The 27,248-nt window shown below is 42.3% G+C and overlaps 2 protein-coding genes and 1 pseudogene across 3 annotated transcripts in view; 2 read left to right on the plus strand and 1 right to left on the minus strand.

The window, feature by feature from the left end:
• Nucleotides 1–11,284, plus strand: part of hdc (histidine decarboxylase) — a 15,344-nt gene extending 4,060 nt beyond the window's left edge. The window contains exons 3-12 of the mRNA XM_079465380.1: nucleotides 4,956–5,069; nucleotides 5,153–5,275; nucleotides 8,546–8,686; nucleotides 8,764–8,907; nucleotides 9,011–9,077; nucleotides 9,180–9,342; nucleotides 9,597–9,684; nucleotides 9,773–9,871; nucleotides 9,974–10,075; nucleotides 10,347–11,284. Coding sequence (XP_079321506.1) covers nucleotides 4,956–5,069; nucleotides 5,153–5,275; nucleotides 8,546–8,686; nucleotides 8,764–8,907; nucleotides 9,011–9,077; nucleotides 9,180–9,342; nucleotides 9,597–9,684; nucleotides 9,773–9,871; nucleotides 9,974–10,075; nucleotides 10,347–11,003 — 1,698 coding nt within the window. The 3' untranslated portion in view covers nucleotides 11,004–11,284. The remainder of the gene's footprint in view (nucleotides 1–4,955; nucleotides 5,070–5,152; nucleotides 5,276–8,545; nucleotides 8,687–8,763; nucleotides 8,908–9,010; nucleotides 9,078–9,179; nucleotides 9,343–9,596; nucleotides 9,685–9,772; nucleotides 9,872–9,973; nucleotides 10,076–10,346) is intronic.
• Nucleotides 11,285–12,305: 1,021 nt separating this feature from the next.
• LOC306899654 (long-chain fatty acid transport protein 2-like) lies at nucleotides 12,306–17,382 on the minus strand (annotated as a pseudogene). The gene is made up of 7 exons (XR_013788339.1): nucleotides 14,539–17,382; nucleotides 13,887–14,297; nucleotides 13,083–13,322; nucleotides 12,926–13,004; nucleotides 12,620–12,785; nucleotides 12,482–12,540; nucleotides 12,306–12,382 (listed from the first exon to the last, which is right to left on the minus strand). The product of XR_013788339.1 is annotated as a long-chain fatty acid transport protein 2-like (transcript).
• A 4,623-nt stretch (nucleotides 17,383–22,005) lies between these two features.
• On the plus strand, nucleotides 22,006–26,433 carry gatm (glycine amidinotransferase (L-arginine:glycine amidinotransferase)). The gene is made up of 9 exons (XM_079465516.1): nucleotides 22,006–22,806; nucleotides 23,531–23,746; nucleotides 23,986–24,181; nucleotides 24,251–24,441; nucleotides 24,601–24,738; nucleotides 24,817–24,981; nucleotides 25,078–25,141; nucleotides 25,231–25,347; nucleotides 25,429–26,433. Exons 1-9 carry the CDS (start codon nucleotides 22,738–22,740, stop codon nucleotides 25,539–25,541), a joined length of 1,269 nt encoding a protein of 422 aa, XP_079321642.1. The 5' UTR covers nucleotides 22,006–22,737; the 3' UTR covers nucleotides 25,542–26,433.
• Nucleotides 26,434–27,248: the final 815 nt, after the last annotated feature.

A 27,248-nucleotide genomic window follows, 5' to 3' on the forward strand; every position in this document is an offset into this window, starting at 1 on the left:
TGACTCTACCTGATTGTATATATGAAGTAATGTTGTGTGCGTGTGTGTCTGACTCTATCTGATTGTTTATATGAAGTAATGTTGTGTGCGTGTGTGTCTGACTCTATCTGATTGTTTATATGAAGTAATGTTGTGTGCGTGTGTGTCTGACTATCTGATTGTTTATATGAAGTAATGTTGTGTGCGTGTGTGTCTGACTCTATCTGATTGTATATGTGAAGTAATGTTGTGTGCGTGTGTGTCTGACTCTATCTGATTGTTTATATGAAGTAATGTTGTGTGCGTGTGTGTCTGACTCTATCTGATTGTATATGTGAAGTAATTTTATGTGTGTGTGTGTGTGTGTGGGGGGGGGGGGGTATGTGTGTGTGTGTGTGTGTGTGTGTGGGTATGTCTGTGTGTGTCTGTGTGTGTGTGTGTGTGTGTGTGTGTCTGTCTTTCTGTCTGTGTGTGTGTGTGTGTGTGACTGTCTGTGTGTTTGGGTTTGTCTGTCTGTCTGTCTGACTCTGATTGTATATATGAAGTAATGTTGTGTGCGTGTGTGTCTGACTCTATCTGATTGTTTATATGAAGTAATGTTGTGTGCGTGTGTGTCTGACTCTATCTGATTGTTTATATGAAGTAATGTTGTGTGCGTGTGTGTCTGACTCTATCTGATTGTTTATATGAAGTAATGGTGTGTGCGTGTGTGTCTGACTCTATCTGATTGTTTATATGAAGTAATGTTGTGTGCGTGTGTGTCTTACTCTATCTGATTGTATATGGGAAGTAATTTTATGTGTGTGTGTGTGTGGGGGGGGGGGGTATGTGTGTGTGTGTGTGTGTGTGTGTGTGGGTATGTCTGTGTGTGTGTGTCTGGGTATGTCTGTGTGTGTCTGTGTGTGTGTGTGTGTCTTTCTGTCTGTGTGTGTGTGTGTGTGTCTGTCTTTCTGTCTGTGTGTGTGTGACTGTCTGTGTGTTTGGGTTTGTCTGTCTGTCTGTTGGTCTGTCTGTCTGTCTGTGTTTGTATGTCTGTGTGTTTGTGTGTCTGTCTGTCTGACTCTGATTGTATATATGAAGTAATGTTGTGTGCGTGTGTGTCTGACTCTATCTGATTGTTTATATGAAGTAATGTTGTGTGTGTGTGTGTCTGTCTTTCTGTCTGTGTGTGTGTGTGTGTGACTGTCTGTGTGTTTGGGTTTGTCTGTCTGTCTGTTGGTCTGTCTGTCTGTCTGTGTGTGTGTTTGTGTGTCTGTCTGTCTGACTCTGATTGTATATATTAAGTAATGTTGTGTGCGTGTGTGTCTGACTCTATCTGATTGTTTATATGAAGTAATGTTGTGTGCGTGTGTGTCTGACTCTATCTGATTGTATATATTAAGTAATGTTGTGTGCGTGTGTGTCTGACTCTATCTGATTGTTTATATGAAGTAATGTTGTGTGTGTGTGTGTCTGTCTTTCTGTCTGTGTGTGTGTGTGTGACTGTCTGTGTGTTTGGGTTTGTCTGTCTGTCTGTTGGTCTGTCTGTCTGTCTGTGTCTGTGTGTGTGTTTGTGTGTCTGTCTGTCTGACTCTGATTGTATATATTAAGTAATGTTGTGTGCGTGTGTGTCTGACTATCTGATTGTTTATATGAAGTAATGTTGTGTGCGTGTGTGTCTGACTCTATCTGATTGTTTATATGAAGTAATGTTGTGTGCGTGTGTGTCTGACTCTATCTGATTGTTTATATGAAGTAATGTTGTGTGCGTGTGTGTCTGACTCTATCTGATTGTTTATATGAAGTAATGTTGTGTGCGTGTGTGTCTGACTCTATCTGATTGTTTATATGAAGTAATGTTGTGTGCGTGTGTGTCTGACTCTATCTGATTGTTTATATGAAGTAATGTTGTGTGCGTGTGTGTCTGACTCTATCTGATTGTTTATATGAAGTAATGTTGTGTGCGTGTGTGTCTGACTCTATCTGATTGTTTATATGAAGTAATGTTGTGTGTGTGTGTGTCTGTCTGTCTGACTCTGATTGTATATATTAAGTAATGTTGTGTGTGTGTGTGTCTGACTATCTGATTGTTTATATGAAGTAATGTTGTGTGCGTGTGTGTCTGACTCTATCTGATTGTTTATATGAAGTAATGTTGTGTGCGTGTGTGTCTGACTCTATCTGATTGTATATATGAAGTAATGTTGTGTGCGTGTGTGTCTGACTCTATCTGATTGTTTATATGAAGTAATGTTGTGTGCGTGTGTGTCTGACTCTATCTGATTGTTTATATGAAGTAATGTTGTGTGCGTGTGTGTCTGACTATCTGATTGTATATATGAAGTAATGTTGTGTGCGTGTGTGTCTGACTCTATCTGATTGTTTATATGAAGTAATGTTGTGTGCGTGTGTGTCTGAATCTATCTGATTGTTTATATGAAGTAATGTTGTGTGCGTGTGTGTCTGACTATCTGATTGTATATATGAAGTAATGTTGTGTGCGTGTGTGTCTGAATCTATCTGATTGTTTATATGAAGTAATGTTGTGTGCGTGTGTGTCTGACTCTATCTGATTGTTTATATGAAGTAATGTTGTGTGCGTGTGTGTCTGACTATCTGATTGTATATGTGAAGTAATTTTATGTGTGTGTGTGTGTGTGTGGGGGGGGGGGGTATGTGTGTGTGTGTGTGTGTGTGTGTGGGTATGTCTGTGTGTGTCTGTGTGTGTGTGTGTGTGTGTGTGTGTCTGTCTTTCTGTCTGTGTGTGTGTGTGTGTGTGACTGTCTGTGTGTTTGGGTTTGTCTGTCTGTCTGTCTGACTCTGATTGTATATATGAAGTAATGTTGTGTGCGTGTGTGTCTGACTCTATCTGATTGTTTATATGAAGTAATGTTGTGTGCGTGTGTGTCTGACTCTATCTGATTGTTTATATGAAGTAATGTTGTGTGCGTGTGTGTCTGACTCTATCTGATTGTTTATATGAAGTAATGGTGTGTGCGTGTGTGTCTTACTCTATCTGATTGTATATGGGAAGTAATTTTATGTGTGTGTGTGTGTGGGGGGGGGGGGTATGTGTGTGTGTGTGTGTGTGTGTGTGTGGGTATGTCTGTGTGTGTGTGTCTGGGTATGTCTGTGTGTGTCTGTGTGTGTGTGTGTGTCTTTCTGTCTGTGTGTGTGTGTGTGTGTGTGTCTGTCTTTCTGTCTGTGTGTGTGTGACTGTCTGTGTGTTTGGGTTTGTCTGTCTGTCTGTTGGTCTGTCTGTCTGTCTGTGTTTGTATGTCTGTGTGTTTGTGTGTCTGTCTGTCTGACTCTGATTGTATATATGAAGTAATGTTGTGTGCGTGTGTGTCTGACTCTATCTGATTGTTTATATGAAGTAATGTTGTGTGTGTGTGTGTCTGTCTTTCTGTCTGTGTGTGTGTGTGTGTGACTGTCTGTGTGTTTGGGTTTGTCTGTCTGTCTGTTGGTCTGTCTGTCTGTCTGTGTGTGTGTTTGTGTGTCTGTCTGTCTGACTCTGATTGTATATATTAAGTAATGTTGTGTGCGTGTGTGTCTGACTCTATCTGATTGTTTATATGAAGTAATGTTGTGTGCGTGTGTGTCTGACTCTATCTGATTGTTTATATGAAGTAATGTTGTGTGTGTGTGTGTCTGTCTTTCTGTCTGTGTGTGTGTGTGTGACTGTCTGTGTGTTTGGGTTTGTCTGTCTGTCTGTTGGTCTGTCTGTCTGTCTGTGTCTGTGTGTGTGTTTGTGTGTCTGTCTGTCTGACTCTGATTGTATATATTAAGTAATGTTGTGTGCGTGTGTGTCTGACTATCTGATTGTTTATATGAAGTAATGTTGTGTGCGTGTGTGTCTGACTCTATCTGATTGTTTATATGAAGTAATGTTGTGTGCGTGTGTGTCTGACTCTATCTGATTGTTTATATGAAGTAATGTTGTGTGCGTGTGTGTCTGACTCTATCTGATTGTTTATATGAAGTAATGTTGTGTGCGTGTGTGTCTGACTCTATCTGATTGTTTATATGAAGTAATGTTGTGTGCGTGTGTGTCTGACTCTATCTGATTGTTTATATGAAGTAATGTTGTGTGCGTGTGTGTCTGACTCTATCTGATTGTTTATATGAAGTAATGTTGTGTGCGTGTGTGTCTGACTCTATCTGATTGTTTATATGAAGTAATGTTGTGTGTGTGTGTGTCTGTCTGTCTGACTCTGATTGTATATATTAAGTAATGTTGTGTGCGTGTGTGTCTGACTATCTGATTGTTTATATGAAGTAATGTTGTGTGCGTGTGTGTCTGACTCTATCTGATTGTTTATATGAAGTAATGTTGTGTGCGTGTGTGTCTGACTCTATCTGATTGTATATATGAAGTAATGTTGTGTGCGTGTGTGTCTGACTCTATCTGATTGTTTATATGAAGTAATGTTGTGTGCGTGTGTGTCTGACTCTATCTGATTGTTTATATGAAGTAATGTTGTGTGCGTGTGTGTCTGACTCTATCTGATTGTTTATATGAAGTAATGTTGTGTGCGTGTGTGTCTGACTATCTGATTGTTTATATGAAGTAATGTTGTGTGCGTGTGTGTCTGACTCTATCTGATTGTTTATATGAAGTAATGTTGTGTGCGTGTGTGTCTGACTATCTGATTGTATATATGAAGTAATGTTGTGTGCGTGTGTGTCTGACTCTATCTGATTGTTTATATGAAGTAATGTTGTGTGCGTGTGTGTCTGAATCTATCTGATTGTTTATATGAAGTAATGTTGTGTGCGTGTGTGTCTGACTATCTGATTGTATATATGAAGTAATGTTGTGTGCGTGTGTGTCTGAATCTATCTGATTGTTTATATGAAGTAATGTTGTGTGCGTGTGTGTCTGACTCTATCTGATTGTTTATATGAAGTAATGTTGTGTGCGTGTGTGTCTGACTATCTGATTGTATATGTGAAGTAATTTTATGTGTGTGTGTGTGTGTGTGTGTGTGTTGTAGGTGGTGCATTGGCAGAGTCCTCACATGCATGCCTATTTTCCAGCGCTGAACTCATGGCCGTCTCTGTTGGGTGACATGCTTGCAGATGCTATTAACTGTCTCGGCTTCACCTGGGTATTAAAAACAAAACATGAAGACATCAAGCGTCCTCTGTCAGCCTGTAGTGTTGAGAGGTGTTGAATGTTTGTGTTGTGTAGGCTTCGAGTCCAGCGTGCACTGAGCTTGAGATGTGTGTGTTGGACTGGTTGTGTAAAGCACTGGGCTTACCAGATCACTATCTACACCATCATCCACAGAGCACCGGAGGAGGAATACTGCAGGTATACACACAACACACACTGGAAACTAAATCAGCATGAGTGTGTGTGTTGTAGAGTACGGTCAGTGAGTGTGTGAGTATTGAGTTTGATCATGTGTGTGTGAGTGTGTGTGTTGTAGAGTACGGTCAGTGAGTGTGTGAGTATTGAGTTTGATCGTGTGTGTGTGTGTGTGTGTTGTAGAGTACGGTCAGTGAGTGTGTGAGTATTGAGTTTGATCGTGTGTGTGTGTGTGTGTTGTAGAGTACGGTCAGTGAGTGTGTGAGTATTGAGTTTGATCGTGTGTGTGTGTTTGTGTGTTGTAGAGTACGGTCAGTGAGTGTGTGAGTATTGAGTTTGATCGTGTGTGTGTGTGTGTGTGTTGTAGAGTACGGTCAGTGAGTGTGTGAGTATTGAGTTTGATCGTGTGTGTGTGTGTTGTAGAGTACAGTCAGTGAGTGTGTGAGTATTGAGTTTGATCGTGTGTGTGTGTGTGTGTGTTGTAGAGTACGGTCAGTGAGTGTGTGAGTATTGAGTTTGATCGTGTGTGTGTGTGTGTGTTGTAGAGTACAGTCAGTGAGTGTGTGAGTATTGAGTTTGATCGTGTGTGTGTGTGTGTGTGTTGTAGAGTACGGTCAGTGAGTGTGTGAGTATTGAGTTTGATCGTGTGTGTGTGTGTGTGTGTTGTAGAGTACAGTCAGTGAGTGTGTGAGTATTGAGTTTGATCGTGTGTGTGTGTGTTGTAGAGTACGGTCAGTGAGTGTGTGAGTATTGAGTTTGATCGTGTGTGTGTGTGTGTGTTGTAGAGTACGGTCAGTGAGTGTGTGAGTATTGAGTTTGATCGTGTGTGTGTGTGTTGTAGAGTACGGTCAGTGAGTGTGTGAGTATTGAGTTTGATCGTGTGTGTGTGTGTGTGTGTGTGTGTGTTGTAGAGTACGGTCAGTGAGTGTGTGAGTATTGAGTTTGATCGTGTGTGTGTGTGTGTGTGTGTGTGTTGTAGAGTACGGTCAGTGAGTGTGTGAGTATTGAGTTTGATCGTGTGTGTGTGTGTGTGTTGTAGAGTACGGTCAGTGAGTGTGTGAGTATTGAGTTTGATTGTGTGTGTGTGTGTTGTAGAGTACGGTCAGTGAGTGTGTGAGTATTGAGTTTGATCGTGTGTGTGTGTGTGTGTGTGTTGTAGAGTACGGTCAGTGAGTGTGTGAGTATTGAGTTTGATCGTGTGTGTGTGTGTGTGTGTGTGTGTTGTAGAGTACGGTCAGTGAGTGTGTGAGTATTGAGTTTGATTGTGTGTGTGTGTGTTGTAGAGTACGGTCAGTGAGTGTGTGAGTATTGAGTTTGATCGTGTGTGTGTGTGTGTGTGTTGTAGAGTACGGTCAGTGAGTGTGTGAGTATTGAGTTTGATCGTGTGTGTGTGTGTGTGTGTTGTAGAGTACGGTCAGTGAGTGTGTGAGTATTGAGTTTGATCGTGTGTGTGTGTGTGTGTGTTGTAGAGTACGGTCAGTGAGTGTGTGAGTATTGAGTTTGATCGTGTGTGTGTGTGTTGTAGAGTACAGTCAGTGAGTGTGTGAGTATTGAGTTTGATCGTGTGTGTGTGTGTTGTAGAGTACGGTCAGTGAGTGTGTGAGTATTGAGTTTGATCGTGTGTGTGTGTGTGTGTTGTAGAGTACGGTCAGTGAGTGTGTGAGTATTGAGTTTGATCGTGTGTGTGTGTGTTGTAGAGTACGGTCAGTGAGTGTGTGAGTATTGAGTTTGATCGTGTGTGTGTGTGTGTGTGTGTTGTAGAGTACGGTCAGTGAGTGTGTGAGTATTGAGTTTGATCGTGTGTGTGTGTGTGTGTGTTGTAGAGTACGGTCAGTGAGTGTGTGAGTATTGAGTTTGATCGTGTGTGTGTGTGTGTGTGTTGTAGAGTACGGTCAGTGAGTGTGTGAGTATTGAGTTTGATCGTGTGTGTGTGTGTGTGTTGTAGAGTACGGTCAGTGAGTGTGTGAGTATTGAGTTTGATCGTGTGTGTGTGTGTGTGTGTGTGTGTGTGTTGTAGAGTACGGTCAGTGAGTGTGTGAGTATTGAGTTTGATCATGTGTGTGTGTGTGTGTGTGTTGTAGAGTACGGTCAGTGAGTGTGTGAGTATTGAGTTTGATCATGTGTGTGTGTGTGTGTTGTAGAGTACGGTCAGTGAGTGTGTGAGTATTGAGTTTGATCGTGTGTGTGTGTGTGTGTGTTGTAGAGTACGGTCAGTGAGTGTGTGAGTATTGAGTTTGATCGTGTGTGTGTGTGTGTGTGTGTGTGTTGTAGAGTACGGTCAGTGAGTGTGTGAGTATTGAGTTTGATCGTGTGTGTGTGTGTGTTGTAGAGTACGGTCAGTGAGTGTGTGAGTATTGAGTTTGATCGTGTGTGTGTGTGTGTGTGTGTGTGTGTGTGTGTTGTAGAGTACGGTCAGTGAGTGTGTGAGTATTGAGTTTGATCGTGTGTGTGTGTGTGTGTGTGTGTGTGTTGTAGAGTACGGTCAGTGAGTGTGTGAGTATTGAGTTTGATCGTGTGTGTGTGTGTGTGTGTGTGTTGTAGAGTACGGTCAGTGAGTGTGTGAGTATTGAGTTTGATCGTGTGTGTGTGTGTGTTGTAGAGTACAGTCAGTGAGTGTGTGAGTATTGAGTTTGATCGTGTGTGTGTGTGTTGTAGAGTACGGTCAGTGAGTGTGTGAGTATTGAGTTTGATCGTGTGTGTGTGTGTGTGTGTGTTGTAGAGTACGGTCAGTGAGTGTGTGAGTATTGAGTTTGATCGTGTGTGTGTGTGTGTTGTAGAGTACAGTCAGTGAGTGTGTGAGTATTGAGTTTGATCGTGTGTGTGAGTGTGTGTGTTGTAGAGTACGGTCAGTGAGTGTGTGAGTATTGAGTTTGATCGTGTGTGTGTGTGTGTGTGTGTTGTAGAGTACGGTCAGTGAGTGTGTGAGTATTGAGTTTGATCGTGTGTGTGTGTGTGTGTTGTAGAGTACGGTCAGTGAGTGTGTGAGTATTGAGTTTGATCGTGTGTGTGTGTGTGTTGTAGAGTACGGTCAGTGAGTGTGTGAGTATTGAGTTTGATCGTGTGTGTGTGTGTGTGTGTGTGTGTTGTAGAGTACGGTCAGTGAGTGTGTGAGTATTGAGTTTGATCGTGTGTGTGTGTGTGTTGTAGAGTACGGTCAGTGAGTGTGTGAGTATTGAGTTTGATCGTGTGTGTGTGTGTGTGTGTGTGTGTTGTAGAGTACGGTCAGTGAGTGTGTGAGTATTGAGTTTGATCGTGTGTGTGTGTGTGTTGTAGAGTACGGTCAGTGAGTGTACTCTCGTGGCTCTTCTGGCTGCCAGGAAAGACAGAATCCTGCAGATGAAAAGTGAATCATGTCACGCTGACACAGACGAGTCTGTTCTGAACTCTAAACTCATCGCATACGCATCAGATCAGGTGTGTGACTGTCACCCTTCACATGAATGTGATTTATTTCAAAAATCATCAATATTTGTTGTATTTGTTATATTCAGGCTCATTCATCGGTGGAGAAAGCAGGTCTGATCTCTCTGGTGAAGATCAGATTTCTGGAGACAGATGAGGCATTTGCTTTGCGTGGAGAAACTCTTCAGCGTGCCATTGAGGAAGACAGAAAGAAAGGCCTCATACCTGTCATGGTCTCTCTCTCGCTCTCAGATTCACATTCGGTTGATTTCATTCTGCTGACATGTTTGATTCGTAACACCAGTGTGTGTGTGTGTGTGTGTGTGTGTTGTGCAGCTGTGTGCGACGCTCGGCTCCACAGGTGTGTGTTCATTTGATCGTCTGGATGAACTGGGTCCAGTGTGTAAGTGTGTTTCAGGATTTCATGAAGACTTCATTCCCAGTACTGAAGAACACTATTGTGTTGTTTTTGTGAGTGTTGTATGAAGTTGTGTTGTGTGTTCAGGTGCGCGTGAAGGTCTCTGGCTGCATGTGGATGCGGCGTATGCAGGTTCAGCTCTTCTGTGTCCTGAGCTACGCTACTTCATCAATGGAATCCAGTTTGCAGACTCATTCGTCTTCAACCCGTCCAAGTGGATGATGGTTCATTTCGACTGCACAGCGTTTTGGTGAGAGATGCTGATGATTTTTTATTCTTTCTGCCTTGAAAACCCCCCACGGCTTGAATGACTTCTCAAACATAATTTACGTTGTTTGAAATCAGTTCCTTTGCCTCATACACATTCTAATTGTGTTGAATCACGGTACTCTCTTTCTTTCTGTCTTTCTCTCTTTCTCCATCCAGCCAACATGTAAAAGCAGAGTTTCATGTTGATTTGTATGTTTGTGTGTTGACGTGAGAGATGTTCATTAACGTCTGCAGGGTTAAAAATAAACTGAAGCTTCAACAGACGTTTACCGTGGACCCGCTTTACCTGAGACATGACAACTCTGACACAACAGACTTTATGGTACAAACACATTTCAAAAGGTCACGCCTCAGTCTGTTGGTCTGCGTTCCACTGTTGTTCGTTTACGTTCATCTTGTGGTTTCTGCAGCACTGGCAGATTTCTTTGAGTCGACGCTTTCGTTCACTGAAGTTGTGGTTTGTGATGCGTTCGTTTGGACTGAAGAACCTGCAGGCTCACATAAGACACGTAAGAGTTGCCTTCATGGACGTCAACGGACTAACTTGAAAGAATTTAAATCTGAAATTTTTCTCGATGTGTTTTGTGATGATGTGATTCCTGTGATATCAGGGTGTGGAGATGGCAAAGCTCTTCGAGTCTCTGGTCAGGAGTGACACAAACTTCCAGATTCCAGCTCAGCGTCACCTCGGCCTCGTCGTTTTCTGTTTAAGGGTGAGCGAGAAACAACACTTTCATGTTCTGTACCCATGCCTTCGCCCTCCCCATGTTCTGTTCTCTTAGATCCCGTCTTTCCAAAGGACGCAGCGACTCTACATAATTTCAGCCGCTATTAGATTATTAATGATAATCTTAAATAATTTTTTTTGACTTTCACATGGAAAAGTGTTTGTGTGCGGCTTGACTGCAGACGGGGCGGACCTCATGCTATGTTGCTTGTTTTGTCGGGCGACACTGAAGTGAAAAGTGCTTGTGTTCTCCACAGGCAGGGAACAGCCCGACGCAGGAGTTGCTGAGAGAACTGACAAAATCCGGGCAGATATTTCTGATTCCCGCCGCCATCGGAAACAAACTCATCATTCGCTTCACGGTCACGTCTCAGTTCACCAGCGCTAAGGACATCGAGAGGGACTGGAAGCTCATACAGCAGACGGCCAGAGAGGTGCTGCAGACCCGTGGCCTCACACGAGAGCCCAGCCTGATCTCTGATGGTGACAGCTACGAGGAGAACGCTGAGGGGGAGCAGGAGGAGGTCCTTATGAGCATCCATACTGAGCTGAGCAGAATGCGTCTGGAGCCCATGATCGACGAGCGCCTGGTGCGGCAGGGACAGAGACGAGCCATCCGTTCTCTGAGCTGCAGCGCCGAGCTCCCGCCCGCCAGACCTGATCGCGGCAACCCGCCCAATGAGGCCCTGCCCTCGGGCTCCCCCCAGCAGATCCCAGAGCGGCCGGCGCGCTCCCAACAACGGGCGCAGAAGCGCTTGCTGAAGTTCCACAGCGTTCCGAGTCTTTCGCAGGTGTGGGCGCAGTGTGGCATGCAGCAGCTCTATCACCCCTTTAAGAGAGGCTGGGTCACCAGCCGGGTGAGCTGCTTCAAATGCTTCCCTTTAACTGACAGCCGCCCGCTGCCCACCAAATAACACGCATACTGACAACAACAACACACTCACACATCACACACACATTTATGTCTTTATTTATACACATGCATTAATTTTCAGACAAACGTTTAAAAATACTTTACCGAGTTCATGTTTGTCTTGTCTTGAAGTGTTTTATTATTATTATTGTTTCTGAGCACAGACTTTACTTTTGACCTGTCAGTTTATAGAGAACCACAGTAGTGGTAAATTATGAATATGATTTGTATTTATCACGTCTGTAAAACCTCTGTGGATGTAAATAAATGAATCAAAGACATAATAATAGTTTATCCTCCGGCATTTCATCTGTTCCTGCTGCAGCGCGAGTAACGTGCACATGTACCGTACAGCGTTCAAAGATCGACTTTTTGCTTTTTGGCTTTTTGGCAGAGGACTGCAAATGAGTGATCATTCATCAGTCTCGCGATGTAAAGAAACAAAACAAACAAAGGAACGAAGAAGCCCAAACAGCACTGAGAAAGAGCAGCTGACTGACAAAAATGATTTGTGTCCCCAAATATATAGCCATATAAAGCCTTATAGGCTACAGCATTTATTTGATCCAAGGTTCATGAGGAAAATATACAAATCAACAAGGAGCAAACAGAAGAGTGCAACATTTATCAGGTTTTTACATTATAAAAACACTCTTTATTAAGAGTTTTGCAGAGTAAGGCATTCTGATGAACGTAAAACGATTTCAATCACAAACAATAACAAGTTGTTATTATTATGCCTCCTAAATAATCAATAAAAACATAAACAAAAAAGTTGTGTAAAAATATTAAAGCAGCAATCTATAACCTTTATCTCTCTGTCAACATCTCTGTACAGTACCTACAGTATATGAAGTATTTAATCTGTCTCATCAAATTAAATTAAATAAAAACAAATCTAAATCAGGGTGAGATAAGGAAACACGTTTATTTATGCACTTGATCAATGGACTTTTCTTCATTTTTTCACCCAAACAATTACAATGACAGCTCAGCTAAATAACAACAATAGTAACAGTGTGTCATTGACACATGAAGGTATTGATGATACTAACTCAAACTAGTTCAAGTCTGATGCTGTTGGACAAGATCTGCAAGATCTGCTCACGGCGGGGATAAATCCGGCTTCCACCAGTTCAACTTGATCTGTTTAAATGTGCACGTCACTTCCATAGAACTCTACAGAGAAACATCCCATAATATCATCACCCAGGACATTAGACACATGTACATGCTCTCCTCATGAGATTCATTTTACCTGAATTCGTATAAACCGAGGTCTTGCGTAAGTAGGCAAGAAACCACAGACGTGATTAAACATTCTGGTGGGTTCAAACTCCATTCCATCCCTGATTTTCACCGCAGCCATTCCGACGCGTCCTTCATGACCGGAACACAAGCAGCGTGTCAGTGACATCACACCTGCAGAAATATACAGCCAATGGCCAAACCTGGAACTCTCACTCCTTAAACATTCACCTCCTCCACTCCTCCTGATGTCTGAGACCTCGGTGGTGGAAACGCTCTCTCCCTTCTACCTGAACACAGAATCACAATCATCACAGTATGAACAAAACCATCAATCACATCAACTCTGATCTGTCATAGAAAGCCAACCTGAATGTGTCTCCGACACGATCCTGGAAGTAGATGAAATCGTTCAGATCAATTTTCACAAAATCTCCACTGTTGAAATACATGTCACCGGTCTTGAAAACATCACGTAACCTCTTCTTCTCAGTTTGACGCTCGTTTTGAGCATATCCCACAAACAGAGCGAATTCTGTTCAGACCCGTTTGCCATGCAAACACACGCTCACGCTCACGTCACTGTTTACAAATATACCATCTCTGTAATACACAACACAAGATGTAGTGTTTTAGTGTGGTGGCTGGGATTCATGATGTCTCGTGACCTCTGACCTTTAGGCACCTCCACACACATGCCTCTGGCGTCTCGTCTCGCTCTGTCATATTTAACGAGGCTGTACGGGAAGAGTTTCTGAGAAATACACGCGCACGTATTAAAGAGCCTTTAATTGTACCGCCCTGTCACGTGACTCTGGTAACACAGCCTTACTTTGTGAAGGTAGCTGACGCGTCCAACAGCTCCGATCCGTCCGGCGTAGTCCACAAAACCCACGTTTCCCTCAGTGGAGGTGTAGAACTCCCGCACTTCAATATTCCCAAATCGCCAGAGAAATGTCCTCCACACATCTGCACGAAGCCCATTGCCAGTGGTCAAACGCACACCGTGTTCTTTATCCTCGAGTCTCTGAAAGACAAACAGAGCGGCCTGGAGTTCACGCTTGGGCGTAACCTGAAATCACATCATTAAATGTCATCTGCTCCACATACAGTATGTCATAATGCGTTCAAGAGATCAGTTTCATTCACTCATGAAGCTTTACTCCAAATAAAGAGCAGCGGCTATTCTGAGATCAGCGCCCGGCTCTCTCATTGGCTGGAGGGCTGATCACGTGGGACTCATGTGCTCTTTCAGCATCCTGTTTCAATGATTGACATTCCAGCGCTGAAATAAAAATCAGACGTTTGACTGAAAACCCCCGTGAGTGTAAAGACTGAAGAGACATTAGAAGAGCGACACTTCAAGTTATTTATAAGAACCAGCTGTGCTGGGGTCAGTTTTCAGAGAGTGCACGCACGCACACACACGCACACACACACACACACTCCATGACCCCTGCAACAACCTCAACTCAAAATGTCCTCAGTGTTTTACTTTCAACACAATTCACTTTATAAAACAGATCCCTAAGGGTGATACGGGTGAGGATGTTTTATCTGATTGATAATAATTCACATCACAGAAATCATTATTTACTCTTCACACAACAGCTTTTTAATAAACAATTGTCTCCACTTGACTGTATATGTGAATGAAATCTAATGTTGCAGAACAGATGTGGTGTGATGTGATGTACCTCGGTGTGTTACAGAGATAGCGAAGAACCGCTACGATATACTGAATCACCGTCACGTCATGTGTCCGACACTCGTCCCAGAACTGACACGCAGAAAACTTGCGACGCAAAATGATAGTTGAGCCTGAATATGAGCGACGTGTGTTATTGTGTAGTGTGCGGCGTTTCACTCTAATGTCAATCAGGTTGTGATGATGTACCGTTCTCCACAGAACCCATGAAGCCGATGAGGAAGCCTGCAGTGTGACAGAGAGGAAGAGTCACGTAGATGACATCACGCTCTGTGACAGCATTAGACGCCAGAGCGGCGAGAAGACGTGTTTGATTGATCACAGCGGCTTTAGGAAGACCTGAAACACACACACAGCATTTCCACCGCTGCCTTTATTCTTCATCATCATCATCATCACTCCTGTTGCCTTTCCTATAGGGACAGTTCAGCCAAATCAGAGCTTACACAACCAGAATATATGAATTTTAAAGTGTAATATCGAAATATTCTGACACACATATCCATCAGTGTTTGTGTTTTATTGTTTCCTTTATCTTCTCTGTAAGATGAAGCGTCTGCTGAATCTGTGTGTGTGTTACCTGTGGTTCCAGATGTGTATATGTAGACCGCAGGCGATGTGAAGGACACGTTTGTTCTGTATGTGTGAGGAACGTCTGCGTCTGAGGATTCAAGCACACGTCTGCTCAGACTCTTCACACATGATGATGTGATCGCGTCACTCATGATGAACATCATCACACCGTCCTGCTGCAGGTCTTCACCCACCTCCTCAACGACAGCCTGCAACTCTGACACCCACAACAACAACAACAACACAACACACACAACACAGCAGCTGCATGTACACATGTGAAGCGAACTGAAGCGACGCCAATCAAGCAGTCATGTCAACGATGTCCTGCTCTTCGAGATCTTTAGACAATGACAACTAGCCTATAAACAAACTTAATTAATGATTGTAAATAATGAATTTACCATATCCATTGCATGAATGAAATCACATTTGTCATGATCATTTTAACTCGAATATAAATATCTGAGGTCCATTTGGTACTTTTTATGGGGTGTCCCGGACCCCCCCAGCCCCCCTTCAATCCGAGCACTGCTCACAGTCACACAACAGAAACTCGAGTGTTTGTTAAACGGGGTTATGTGAGAAATGCTTGAATGAACTCACAGCGAGAATGTTTCAGAGGAGGCGTGTGATTGTTTGTTCCTCATCAGGACCCGAGTCGCGCCGTTGCAGCATCTGAAGCTCGAGATCAAACTTCTGGCTCTGATGCTGCTGTGGAGCAGCGCGCATGCGCAGCCGAGTTTAGCCAGCAGAAGATGAACGCGGGCTCGTTGAGCATCATCAGAAGTGTCGTGTCTCCGGGTCTCAGATCGCGTTCGCTATTTTATTGCATTCTCTGTCCGCGTCTTTAAACGAGTAACTTTTGCTCTCGACGAACATTTTGACCGGTCGCGTTTGGACCTGCTGTAAGAATCTGTCCGTCGCCTCCTGCGGGAAACAAACGTGAGTAAAACCCGCAACAAATCAAAAGAATAAATCCGCTTGAGAACGAGAGGAGAGATGATGGCGAAGTGAAGTGACCGAAAGAACATCTTGATGTTGGTCTTCATGAAGGCGGAGCGACTCGAATGTGATTATAAACTCAAAGCAGCTTTAAACACTGTTAACATTTCTCACATTTCATCCTTTCACGGGTCTTTGTTATGAAAAGAGTATTGAAGGGATGAACACTCATTCTGTCATCATTTGCTCTCTCTCAGCTTGATCTAAACGTGTATAAATGTCTTGGTTGTGATGAACGCAAAGAAAGATGTTTAATGTTAGAAACCAAACAGATCTCATTCACTGTCACAGTGGGAGTCAATGGGGATGCGATCTGTTTGCTCACTGACATTCTTACAAATATCTTCCATCGGGTTAAACACAACAAAGACATTTATACAGATAAGAGTAAATCATCAAAGAATGTTCATCTTTGGGTGAACTTTGAACTTGTGGGTTTGCAGGTGATCGATTGATGGTGTCAGATTGTCCTAACAGGTTTTCCCACATCAATGTTACACAGGATACACAGGGAACAAACACAGGATAATTACTAAGGGGCAGGTGTGGGTACTGAAACACTAATGGGAAGGCTAACGAGACAAAAGGGCGGGGAACACCGACGGGACACGAGAAAGCACATGGCAAGTCAAAATCTAAACAGAGCCATGTCTTTCTCACACAAAACCTAAGGCTATGCCATGACTCTGCTGCAAGACCAAGAAATAAACATGACATGATAGCGGAATAATGACACTTGTAGGACGTTTACATTGAGTCATTTAGCAGACACTTTTATCCAAAGCCACTTACAGAGAGTTCAGCGAGCAATAAGCGACATGTCATACAAGAGCAATAATACAAAGTTACTAGTTTCAACAGAAATCAGAACAATACCTGTTGAGAGAAGAGAAAAGGTTAGTGTAGTTTTAAATAATTCTTTGTCTGTCAAATTGTGAAGGACAGTCTGACAGGGTATTTTGCAATGTAAAATACTGGTTTATTTTGTCGATTTGGTTTAGATTATATACATTTTTGCGCTTCTGTAGGAAAATGTGACAGAACACCAGCTAAAAAAGGGTTTAGTTCTGGTGCTGGTACACTGTAAAATATTACCGTAAAAATACGGCCAATTTTAACGGCAAAATACTGTTCTTTTAAAAAACGGTTTAATAATGTTAATTTACAGCCATTGATCTGTAAATTAATTACTCGCTAGTAAAATTAGAACATTCAACCGTAAATCTGTTTACGGAATTTAACCGTAAAGAGCTGTATAGCAAACAAAGGCAATCAGAGTTAATCTTTATTTAGTCTGGATTTACATTTAAACAGAGTAATTCAAAACATTACTGTGAAAATTTACACAATCCTTTATTACAAAGTAAAATAAGTTTGCACAGTAAGAAATATACAAGTTGTACAATTTAACTTTGCCCTCAGTTAAAACAATTTCCCCATGGACAAATAATTAAAGGGATAACATAATTAAATCCCCTATTTAAAGGGTTTTTTCAGGGGTGAAACAAAATGGCCCCATGTTTTACTCAACCTTAAAGTAGGCCTATCGATGATCTTCAGACAAATACAGTCGATGATATAGAAATAAAGTTATGAAGAGAAAGGCTAACGGGTATGATAACTCAGAATGTATTCATAAAAAATACACCCTTTTACAGAGACATCACAGCCAGCGGTGATTTTCAGAAAGACTTGCCGAGGTGAGGCTGCGTTGGGCGGGGTGCATAACTGAAATCGACTCACTTGTCCGAAACAGTTGGAGCAAATTTTTTAATAGACGCTATCTTTATTAAACGACAGCAGATCTGAACTTTATACACATACATTCTCGTCTAAACAACTCTCAAAACTACATTTTGTTACACAAAACAGTCATATTTTGAAGCTCTTGGCTCGATGACAACACGTTACTTGCGCAACTAACGTTAGCTAATTTACGGATGACGTTTTTACAAGTCCACAAGAACACGAGTACGCCAGGAGACGGCCATATCTTCCAAGACACTGTCAAGGTAAGTGTTTTTATTTGTATTTATCTATTATTTTATTATATTGCGCTTCGAAACTTATATATTTTGACTGAGCTGCGTGGCGCGAATTACCTAGACTGACACACAAACCAGAGAGTTCTCAAATGGCCACCACTGACGAGCATCAGAAGCGGTGCGGAAGGGGGAAACTGTTAGATAATTCAACGACACTCCTTGACTAAAAGTTGTAGTAGAAACGTTACAGATTCAATCTCAAATTGAAGCTATTTACAAGGTAGTCGATCATGGGAACTAAACCAGTCTAGTTGCTCTCCCCTCCCCCGCCGCTCGGGTTCTTACTCCGCAGCACAAGAGTCAGTGTTGGACCTGCTGAATGAATTCTAGTCAGTGTGACACCTCGCGGTTTTCGTAGCTGCATACATTTCATTTCAAGTCTCGTCTGAAGAAATTCATGGGATTCAAGTTTGATTATTAAATGAGTTTTGTGTCTCCACACACACGTTCTGTTGCAAATACGGTACAGTAGACTGGTGGTTTGCTTCGTTAAATTGGCGATAAGAGCGTGCAGTACAACGTCGATATATAACATAATAATTTACTTAATAACTTCAAATAAAGTAAAAAATACAGTTTTGTGTGTGTTAGCGCAATATATTACATGTGTGGTATGCTTTTGTACGTTAGCTAGACCAAGAAGACTTGGTAAATTGCCGTAAAGTGACTATTACCTGAGGTAACGTTAAATCCCTCCAGATATAAATGAATGAAATTCAGACTTGTGCTGTTTCTTGGTGTTAAAGATAAGCAATGTTTTTTTGCAAGCTTTGTGGACACATATGTAGTACTACACCTGCATTTCTGAGACATATGCATGTTTCTCATGTCAGGTTTAATTGTGCCTGTTTGCAATAAGTAACTCACTGTTATCCGATCTGTGTCAGTGACCTTATTTGAATTAACATCTAATGTTTTTTTTGTGTCAAGTCAGGTGTAAACTCTGAAGGACCTTTTATAAGCACCTTAAATCACACATTAGAGACGGGAGGAATGAAGACTGTTCTGTCCCAGACGGATAACACAGAGATGGCCCACCTGCTTATCAATCTTCAGCGGTCCCGTTTTCAGGAACATGAAGATGGACTTGTTTTATGCATTTTCTTTCCACTAGTAATTTATTCAAATTTCTGTATTGAAGTTATTTTTTGATGTTTTTCCATGTATTGTGTTTTCTCTACAGGTTACTGCATCTTCATCTGATGTTGAGAAGACACTCATTCTACCTGCCAGTCCTCGTCTGATTATGCTCGGTTAGTGTCACCGGTAACCGGTTGTTCAAATGAAGCAATCTCAAAGGCAGTTCATTGAAATTATAATGTAAATGTTTTTTTTTTTTTTCATTTTAGACATTGGAGGGCAGGCAAATGCTGTAAGATGGATGCTTAGTCTAGAGGGCCGTATTATTGAGTGTACATCTTCCATCTGCAGTATCAGGAGGAGGCTTGTTGCACTTAAGAATTTCTTCAAAGGTACGACCTCTAAGAGTTTTCCATCCTTTCACTGTTTAGTGTATATAAATTCTTCAATCAGAATGATTAACAAATGGTTGTTGTATTCTGTGAAAATTTGTTGAACCTAGACGCTTCATTGGAATTAAACCAGAACGAGTCTCCAATACCTGCAGAGGAAAGGTCTCCAAGAAGACCGGCAAGGTGGTGAGTAAAAATATTCATCAGTTAATCCAAAGGTTGCCTCTCTTCTGAATTGCATTCTGTTATAAAAGCAGGCCGTTTTATTAAGTAATGTACTCTGTGTTGCTGAACACCGCGTTTTTATAATTTTGAGCTCCATTGTCTTTCTCATGGATCAGCATAGTCGTGGCTGTTACACGAAAATTCACAAGTTACACGAGCAGAGCATCATCATGCAACAAGTCTGAGTTATTTTTGGGGCAACTTGTTTGACGTGACCATCGACACACAGTGCACATATCATTCATTTTAAACACCGTGGCGAGACTGTAGCTTTCCAAGAGTAGGGTTAGAGATACCTTCTATAGATACTCTGCTTAAAGTTTTTTTTCCTATCTTTCAGACTACCAGCGTGTGAAGTTGGTCACAGATGGTGGAAAGTTCTTTGCCCATTCAAGGTTTAATAATACAATGTTTTCTATTGTTTAAGAAGTTTAGATAATATGTCTATAGACTGTTCTTTTTGCACAGTATCTGTTTATGGAGAAATAATAATAAATTTGTATCTGTTTAAATATGTCTATAGACTGGGTTCTTTATGCACAACATATCTGTTTGGTAATTTTATGGTTCCTCTTCTCATCTTTGCCAGTCTGTTGTTTAATTTATTTAAATAAAAAGCATTCATTCAGAAACTCTGCTGCTAGTATTTTACTGAAAATATGCTATTTAATAAAACTGTAAAATGATGGTACGCAGCTGGAAACCATATTGCCAGTACTTTACCGTTAATTTACAGAAAGCCGTAAATGAGTGAAACCGTAAAATTACGGTTCGCAGCTGGAAACCCTGCTGCCAGGATTTTACCGTTAATTTACAGAAAGCCGTAAATGAGTGAAACCGTAAAATTACGGTTCGCAGCTGGAAACCCTGCTGCCAGGATTTTACCGTTAATTTACAGAAAGCCGTAAATGAGTGAAACCGTAAAATAACGGTCCGCAGCTGGAAACCCTGCTGCCAGTATTTTACCGTCAAATTACGGCAGAATTTTTTACAGTGTAGATCAGCTTTGGCTCGGCCGGTGGCTCAAGTTGCTTAACTATGTTGCACAACACATCATTTCAACCTTGCACTGGTTGACCTGCTCTCCACACGTATCACACAAAACATCCATTCCGACATTGTTTTGTAGATTTTCATCTGTGAATAGGATAAACGTCTACATGCACCGCATTGCGCTGGTGTTTCCTTCAGAAAACTTGATTTATTGTGTGGTAATAACTTGCAGGCTTATTAGGGTTTGACCTGCTCAAATCTAATAGTGCAGAAACGTATCAGCACACAAAATATCCCAAACTCGCTGTCTTTTCAAAATCTGACAATGAATGTTACGGCCCGACCCTCAAACATCATATAGTTTTGCTCGGTCTTTTTAAAGAAAGTGTTGTTTTAGTGCCAGAACTCGGTGCAGGTTCACAGAAATGTTGCATAATTTGCAGAACGAGCAGTTGTGTCAAGACAAGCATTGATATCAGCTTCTGATGATAACAGCTGTTTTACTACACACTGTAAAAAAGAAGTTGACAAAACTTCAAAAAATAAGGCAACAGATCACATGCAAATATATGAGTTCTCAACAAACGTGGTCTGAAGTCCACACACCTCAAAATATTTTGTCAATAAAACAAGTTGTCAAAACATAAATACTCAAGTTTAAACAAATATTTTTTGTCAACTGAATATAAATAGGGAATAGGTTGATTATTTAAAAATAAACTAATTTATTTGACTTTTACTACAATTGCACATGTTATCTGCCTCAAACAGGCCAAAACTTTGATCAAGTGCCTGTGTGACAGTTTGTGTTGAATGCGTTCATACAGATTTTAATGTTATGTAATGTATGTACACTTCACGTTGAACAAACAAACCTCAACCATGATAACAATCCAAAACCATCTCTCATTGAAGAAACTCAGATAACTAACAGTAACACTCATATTTAAGCATAAATTAAGCCAGCAAGAACTAAAACACTAATCTTTAAAAGAAAAACAAACAAGAAATACAGAATTGAACATGCTGCAATGCATCTTGGGAACTTTCAAACTCTTGCATTATTAAATACTCCGTTTTGTAAGTTGGGTAAGCTTTCTGATGCATTTTGGCCAAAAACTTTAGAATCTAAGTCCAGTCAACAAAACAATCCTTGTTAGAAACACGGTTAGGCCAATTTTGTTCAGTATATGCAAAACAATCATTTGACTCCTTTAACTAAAAATGATATATTTATCTTTGTAGAGAGAACACTCGGCAAGTTGGATTTTCTACAGTGTAGCTGATAAATAAAACTCCATGACCTCTCGCTTTCAAAACACACTGTGACTTCAGTTCTGACTCGCAGCATTCCTTGTGTGTTTAGGCACGAGATGTATTTGTATTATTGGAAAGTCGTACTGTACTTTGAGGGTTCTTATTGTCGACCTGAGGAGCTCATCTGTTTCTCTCAATGGAGCAGTGATAAGCAGAGGAACAGGGTGTGTAATGCACCGCTTTATTGCCTGAAACTTACTTTAGAAGGCAAAATGACTTGTCATTTACAGTTAACCTGTAATGTATGAAACATTTGTAAAATAAATTTACATTTATGCATTTGGCAGATGCTTTTATCCAAAGTGACTTACATTGCATTGTCCTATACATTTAAACACAGGTATCTGCAATCGCCTGAGATCCAACACACAACCTTGTGTTGATAACACAATGCTCTTAATACTGAGATACAGGAAAGCTTATCAAATGTGTCTTTTAGTTTCCTGTAATAAAACGTGGCCTGTAATCTGGACGCCTGCTATTGTAAACGGTTTAATTTAACCATGTTCAATGATCAGCTGCTATGTTGTGCTCTGTGTATTTCATTGGTTTATTTTTGTTTGTTCATGCTTTTACTTTACGGCTTTTAATAAATGAACAGGGTGAGTATTGAATTGACCCATTCACTGACTGAATGATAAGCAGCAGGTTTGTGAAACACTTGTGTAGTCAATAGGGTGATGTTCAATCTTCTATATGCATCGTCCCGTCCTAAAATGCACATTTGGATAAATCTGCAGTTTGTTTAATTGGTTCTGGAAACACATGATACGCTTTTAAGGAGGAGAAATGCGCATGTTGGTTGCGGACACGTAGCTCAAGACTATTTTCATGTTGTGAAATGAAAGTCTTTCAGTGTAGTTTGCGGATTCTTTTGTCGTGCATGTGTTTATTTGGACGAAAGCACAGCTACAGTAATGACAGCACTCCGCCATTGAGCGCGTTTGGAGAAACATGCGCACCCGTTGCGTCATTTCGATCCGTGATAAGAATGTGCTTCTGTCAGGATCTTCCCCGCTCACGTTGTTTCAGGAATTTCACGCCTACGACCCCTGCCAGCTATAAAAGCGCGTCTCCGCGGCGCGTCTCTAACTCTCCCGGATCAGAAGTGCTGCATGTGTCCGAATTTCTGCCTCGAACCAGAACAACATGTTGCGTGTCAGATGCCTGAGAGGAGGAAGCCGCGGAGCTGAAGCCGCACATCTCATCGGCGCTATGGTGAATATACCGCTTTATATCCAGTGACGTGCGCGGTGCAATTCTAATTCCCTATTAATGCGATCCACGTGAATAACACAAGTATTCTAGAAGAAATCCCCCCATAAGTGATGTTTGCTGTGGAGTTAACGGATAAGCTCTTTAATGTATACTTGTAATGTAAACGATATTCGTGGAAACGTCGAGCTGGCTCGCAGTGACAGGTCATGTGGTATATGATTGACAGCTCAGCTGTGTCCCACTTTGACTCTGGGGAGCACTGCAAGAATCAATCTGATCCGATCATCATCAGACCTCATGTGGTGCAGCTCGACGTGTTTTTGTGCAATAGGCGCGTGGCGACGTGACACTCTTTATCTCTCTCTCTCTCTCTCTCTCTCTCTGTTTACTTTTCTTTCGGCTCGTTTTGATCAATTCAACGAGTCAGGGTGCGATTTGCGCAATGACGTCTGAGGTTCAAACTGAGCTCTCCTGTCACACGACACAAGCCTGGTTTTGACTGGAAATAAAAAACATGGTTACTATACTTAAACCGGTTATAATGTTATCTATGGTTTTGTTATCTGTGATTGTATGAATTGTCACTCTTTAGTTTCAAAAGTAAAATATCAAAAACCATAGTTACGTTTCCCAGTGAACTACACGTTGTTCATCCACCAGCATGCGCTCGTGCACGTCGGGTTTGCAGATGTGATCTCAGTATTGATTTTTGCGTCTCGCGCAGGTGGGTCGCGCTCTGTCGGGATGGGTGCAGCGCGCGTTCCGCAGCACCTCGAGCTCTGCCGCCGCGCAGCTGCCGCTCACCGTGGACGAGCCCGTTACTGAGCACGCGCCCGAGGAGTGCCCCGTGTGCGCCTATAACGAGTGGGACCCGCTCGAGGAGGTGATCGTGGGGCGAGCTGAGAACGCCCGAGTCCCCCCGTTTACAGTGGAGGTCAAGGTACAAACGCACATGTCTCACTGACCCTCAACGGAGCCACGGACAGTACAGTAAATGAGCTCTTAAAACACCCGACCTGTGTCAATGAAACTATCTAACACACACACACACACGTGCTATAATAACCCCCCGGGTTAACCTTTGTATTAATGTGACCCTTGAATGAATACTGTAGTAGGTCTAGTGCAGACTCTCAGGTACCTGTCGTTTAAAAGCTGCGTTGTCGTGTGCGTCCGCAGGCCAACACCTATGAGAAATACTGGCCCTTCTACCAGAAATACGGCGGACAGACATTCCCGAAGGACCACGTGAAGAAAGCAGTTGCTGAAATCGAGGAAATGTGCAATATTCTGCGTCACGAGGGTGTTACTGTGACCAGACCGGAACCCATCGACTGGTCGTTTGAATACAAAACCCCAGACTTTACCTCCACAGGTACCTGAGCGCTCAGACATCCATCATCACCGTTCGTGTTTACTGGATCATGCCCTTTATTTTTCACAGGCATGTACGCGGCCATGCCCAGAGATATCCTGATGGTGGTGGGGAATGAGATCATCGAGGCACCGATGGCCTGGAGGGCTCGCTTCTTCGAGTACCGCGCCTATCGGCCCCTCATTAAAGACTACTTCAGGCGGGGAGCCAAGTGGACCACGGCACCCAAACCCACCATGGCCGACGAGCTTTACGATCAGGTGACACACACACACACACACATGTGTAAACCGATTGTGCAGATTTATGTTCTGTGCTTGATTGGTGTGGCTTCTTTTCAATGTGAGTGTCTGTAGCGCCCTCAGGTGGGGTGTCGGTGTCCTTTACTAAGAGACCTAACACTTTATATCCATGTGTAGGAATATCCCATTCGTACAGTGGAGGACAGACACAAGCTGGCTGCTCAGGGGAATTTCGTCACCACAGAATTCGAGCCGTGTTTCGACGCTGCAGACTTCATCCGAGCCGGCACTGATATTTTCGTACAGAGGAGTCAGGTGACGCTTTGGCCTCTGATAGACGCTGTGTTTTCTGATCACAGCTGCCTTGACATGTGACACGTGTGCTGATTACAGGTTACAAACTACATGGGCATCGAGTGGATGAGGCGTCATCTTGCCCCTACCTACAAGATCCACATCGTCTCCTTCAAAGACCCCAACCCCATGCACATCGACGCCACATTCAACATCATCGGACCAGGCCTGGTGCTGTCTAACCCAGATCGACCGTGCCGGCAGGTTAGTTATTGCTCACGTGAACTCTGCTGACACCTGCTGTTGATGTGCAGGAAGTGCAGCTCTCTCACACTCGCCTGTCATGAACTTCTTCTGCAGATAGACATGTTTAAGAAGGCCGGGTGGACTGTGGTCACCCCTCCAACTCCTCTTATTCCAGATGGTTTGTAAAACAGCTTCACACACCCGATTCATTGAGTTTCTCGCTGTTGTTCATTTGATTGAAATCTCTGTCAAATGTCTTCATCTCAGATCATCCGTTGTGGATGTCGTCCAAGTGGCTCTCAATGAATGTTTTGATGCTGGACGAGAAGCGTGTCATGGTGGACGCTAATGAGTCGAGCATCCAGAAAATGTTTGAAAATCTCGGTGAGAGTGCTGTTTTTAGCGTTGGGGCTCCGGTCCGATGAAACAAGCTTTTTTTACATTCTCGTACTCCCTCTCCTGCAGGCATTAAGACTATTAAGGTCAGCATCCGACACGCTAACTCACTGGGCGGAGGATTTCACTGCTGGACGACGGACGTCCGTCGGCGCGGAACTCTCCAGTCTTACTTCCTCTAGCCCGCCAGAAAGACGCAGTTTTTATTGAGCTCAACGTTGAGCTCCAGCGGCAGTTTGATAGCGCTGTGCATGTCAGGGCTTTAGAAAATGAATCCAATGAACGTATTAATGACAAGAAACCTCAGTGATCTCAATAACAACTGCATCTGTGGCCGGCTGTTGTAGTGACTCCAGTGAAGCAGACAGAGCCCCCCCACCCACATCCCCCCATGACCATTAAAGACAAGAGTTTCTACCTCCTCCTAGAAGATCATCATAGACGTATTTACTGTATTTCTATGACTTCATATCATGAATTTCATTATATATATATATATAAATATTTCCTATATATAAATTTTTTACCCTTTATGAGCAGGTATTTTTATAGCCGTATATTTCAGTTAGTTTTCTCAAAAGTGTAAATATTTTAAGACATATGTGCATTTTATTTGCATATATACTGCCGATCTAAAGTTTGGGTCATTACATTTTTTTTTTATAAATGAATGCTTGATCTGTTCATCAACGAAGCATTTTTCTGGTCAAAATACAGCCAAAACCAGCTAATGATTTCTTAAAATGTCATATCCTTTAAAGATCGGTTTTAGTTGTAATAGTTAAGCCCCATTTTCATTACTGAGAAATGTCTCTTCACATTTTAAAGCATAGAAAAAAAATCATTTGTAACATGTTTTCACTGTAATTCTTAGTCAATTGAATTCCTCTTTGGTGAATAAAAGTGTGTTTCTTTAGGAAATGTCATATTGATTGACGAAAGTGTTTTTTATACATCTGCAAGTCTGTTGTCATTCACAATAGCAGGAGTCGGGACGCCACCCTACGCTCTCGTGTGTACCTGGAACATATTGTTTGTGTGTTTGTGCCATGATTTCAGTGTCAGGTCAATGAAAAACCATTGAAAAAATAAACTTGGAAATTAGTTTTTAGCTGCTTTCTTTTTCTTGATGCATTTACAGTATAAGAGAGCACACAATTCCCTCATGCATAATGTCAGTGTTTAATTCTTTATCACCCATCACCTCTGCGGATGGTCCCATTACAGGCCTGTTTGCTCCCCTTCGGCCAAAAAGTGTTACGCATTTTGTTGCCGTTGTAACCCGGTGTGACAAGATCTCATTTAAGTCACATGTCTGCCGAATAAAAGATTCCCTTTATTGGATGAAACTAGAGAAAAACAAAACGCTCTCTGTTGACCAAACACGATAATGTTTCTCACATATGTGTCAACTTGACCACCGGCCTGCGCACTGTGACGTCACGTGTGCACATGAAACTGCTCAAGTTTGTTCATTGTCAGCAGTGACCATCAGGTATTTTTCGGCCATTCTAGATGACCGGCGACGCAGCCGCTTACATGACGGTAGCATGATGATTGTGTGCGTGTTAAGACAATGTTAAAAAACGACAAGAAAAAGACAAAAAGATTGATTTGGTAAACCTCGCTGTTGTCTACGCGCTCGTTTGAGCGGATTTGTTCTGTTTTATTTTCCTGATGACAGACTAAAGCTGTATGTTTATTCGCAGCGTCTGAGTGTGTCTGAGTGTGTGTGTGTGTGTGTGTTGGACCTTCCTCCTGTTCGCTTGTCACTCACAACTCGACGCGCTCGTCATCGCGGTTTTAAAGTTCCCACCACGCGCACGGCCCTCCTCTTTGCGCGCAAACCACCGCCCATTGGCTCTCGGCGGTTCATTTGCATTGACGTC

The sequence above is a fragment of the Barbatula barbatula genome (assembly GCF_947034865.1).
Source record: "Barbatula barbatula genome assembly, chromosome: 10".
NCBI classification, from domain to species: domain Eukaryota; kingdom Metazoa; phylum Chordata; class Actinopteri; order Cypriniformes; family Nemacheilidae; genus Barbatula; species Barbatula barbatula.

Excerpts from the sequence above, each read along its gene's own strand:
- gatm (XM_079465516.1), top strand. The coding sequence starts at position 22,738 with ATGTTGCGTGTCAGATGCCTGAGAGGAGGAAGCCGCGGAGCTGAAGCC. Across the intron at positions 23,747-23,985 it reads CGTTTACAGTGGAGGTCAAG|GCCAACACCTATGAGAAATA; the intron begins GTACAAACGCAC and ends GTGCGTCCGCAG. Across the intron at positions 25,142-25,230 it reads AACTCCTCTTATTCCAGATG|ATCATCCGTTGTGGATGTCG; the intron begins GTTTGTAAAACA and ends TCTTCATCTCAG.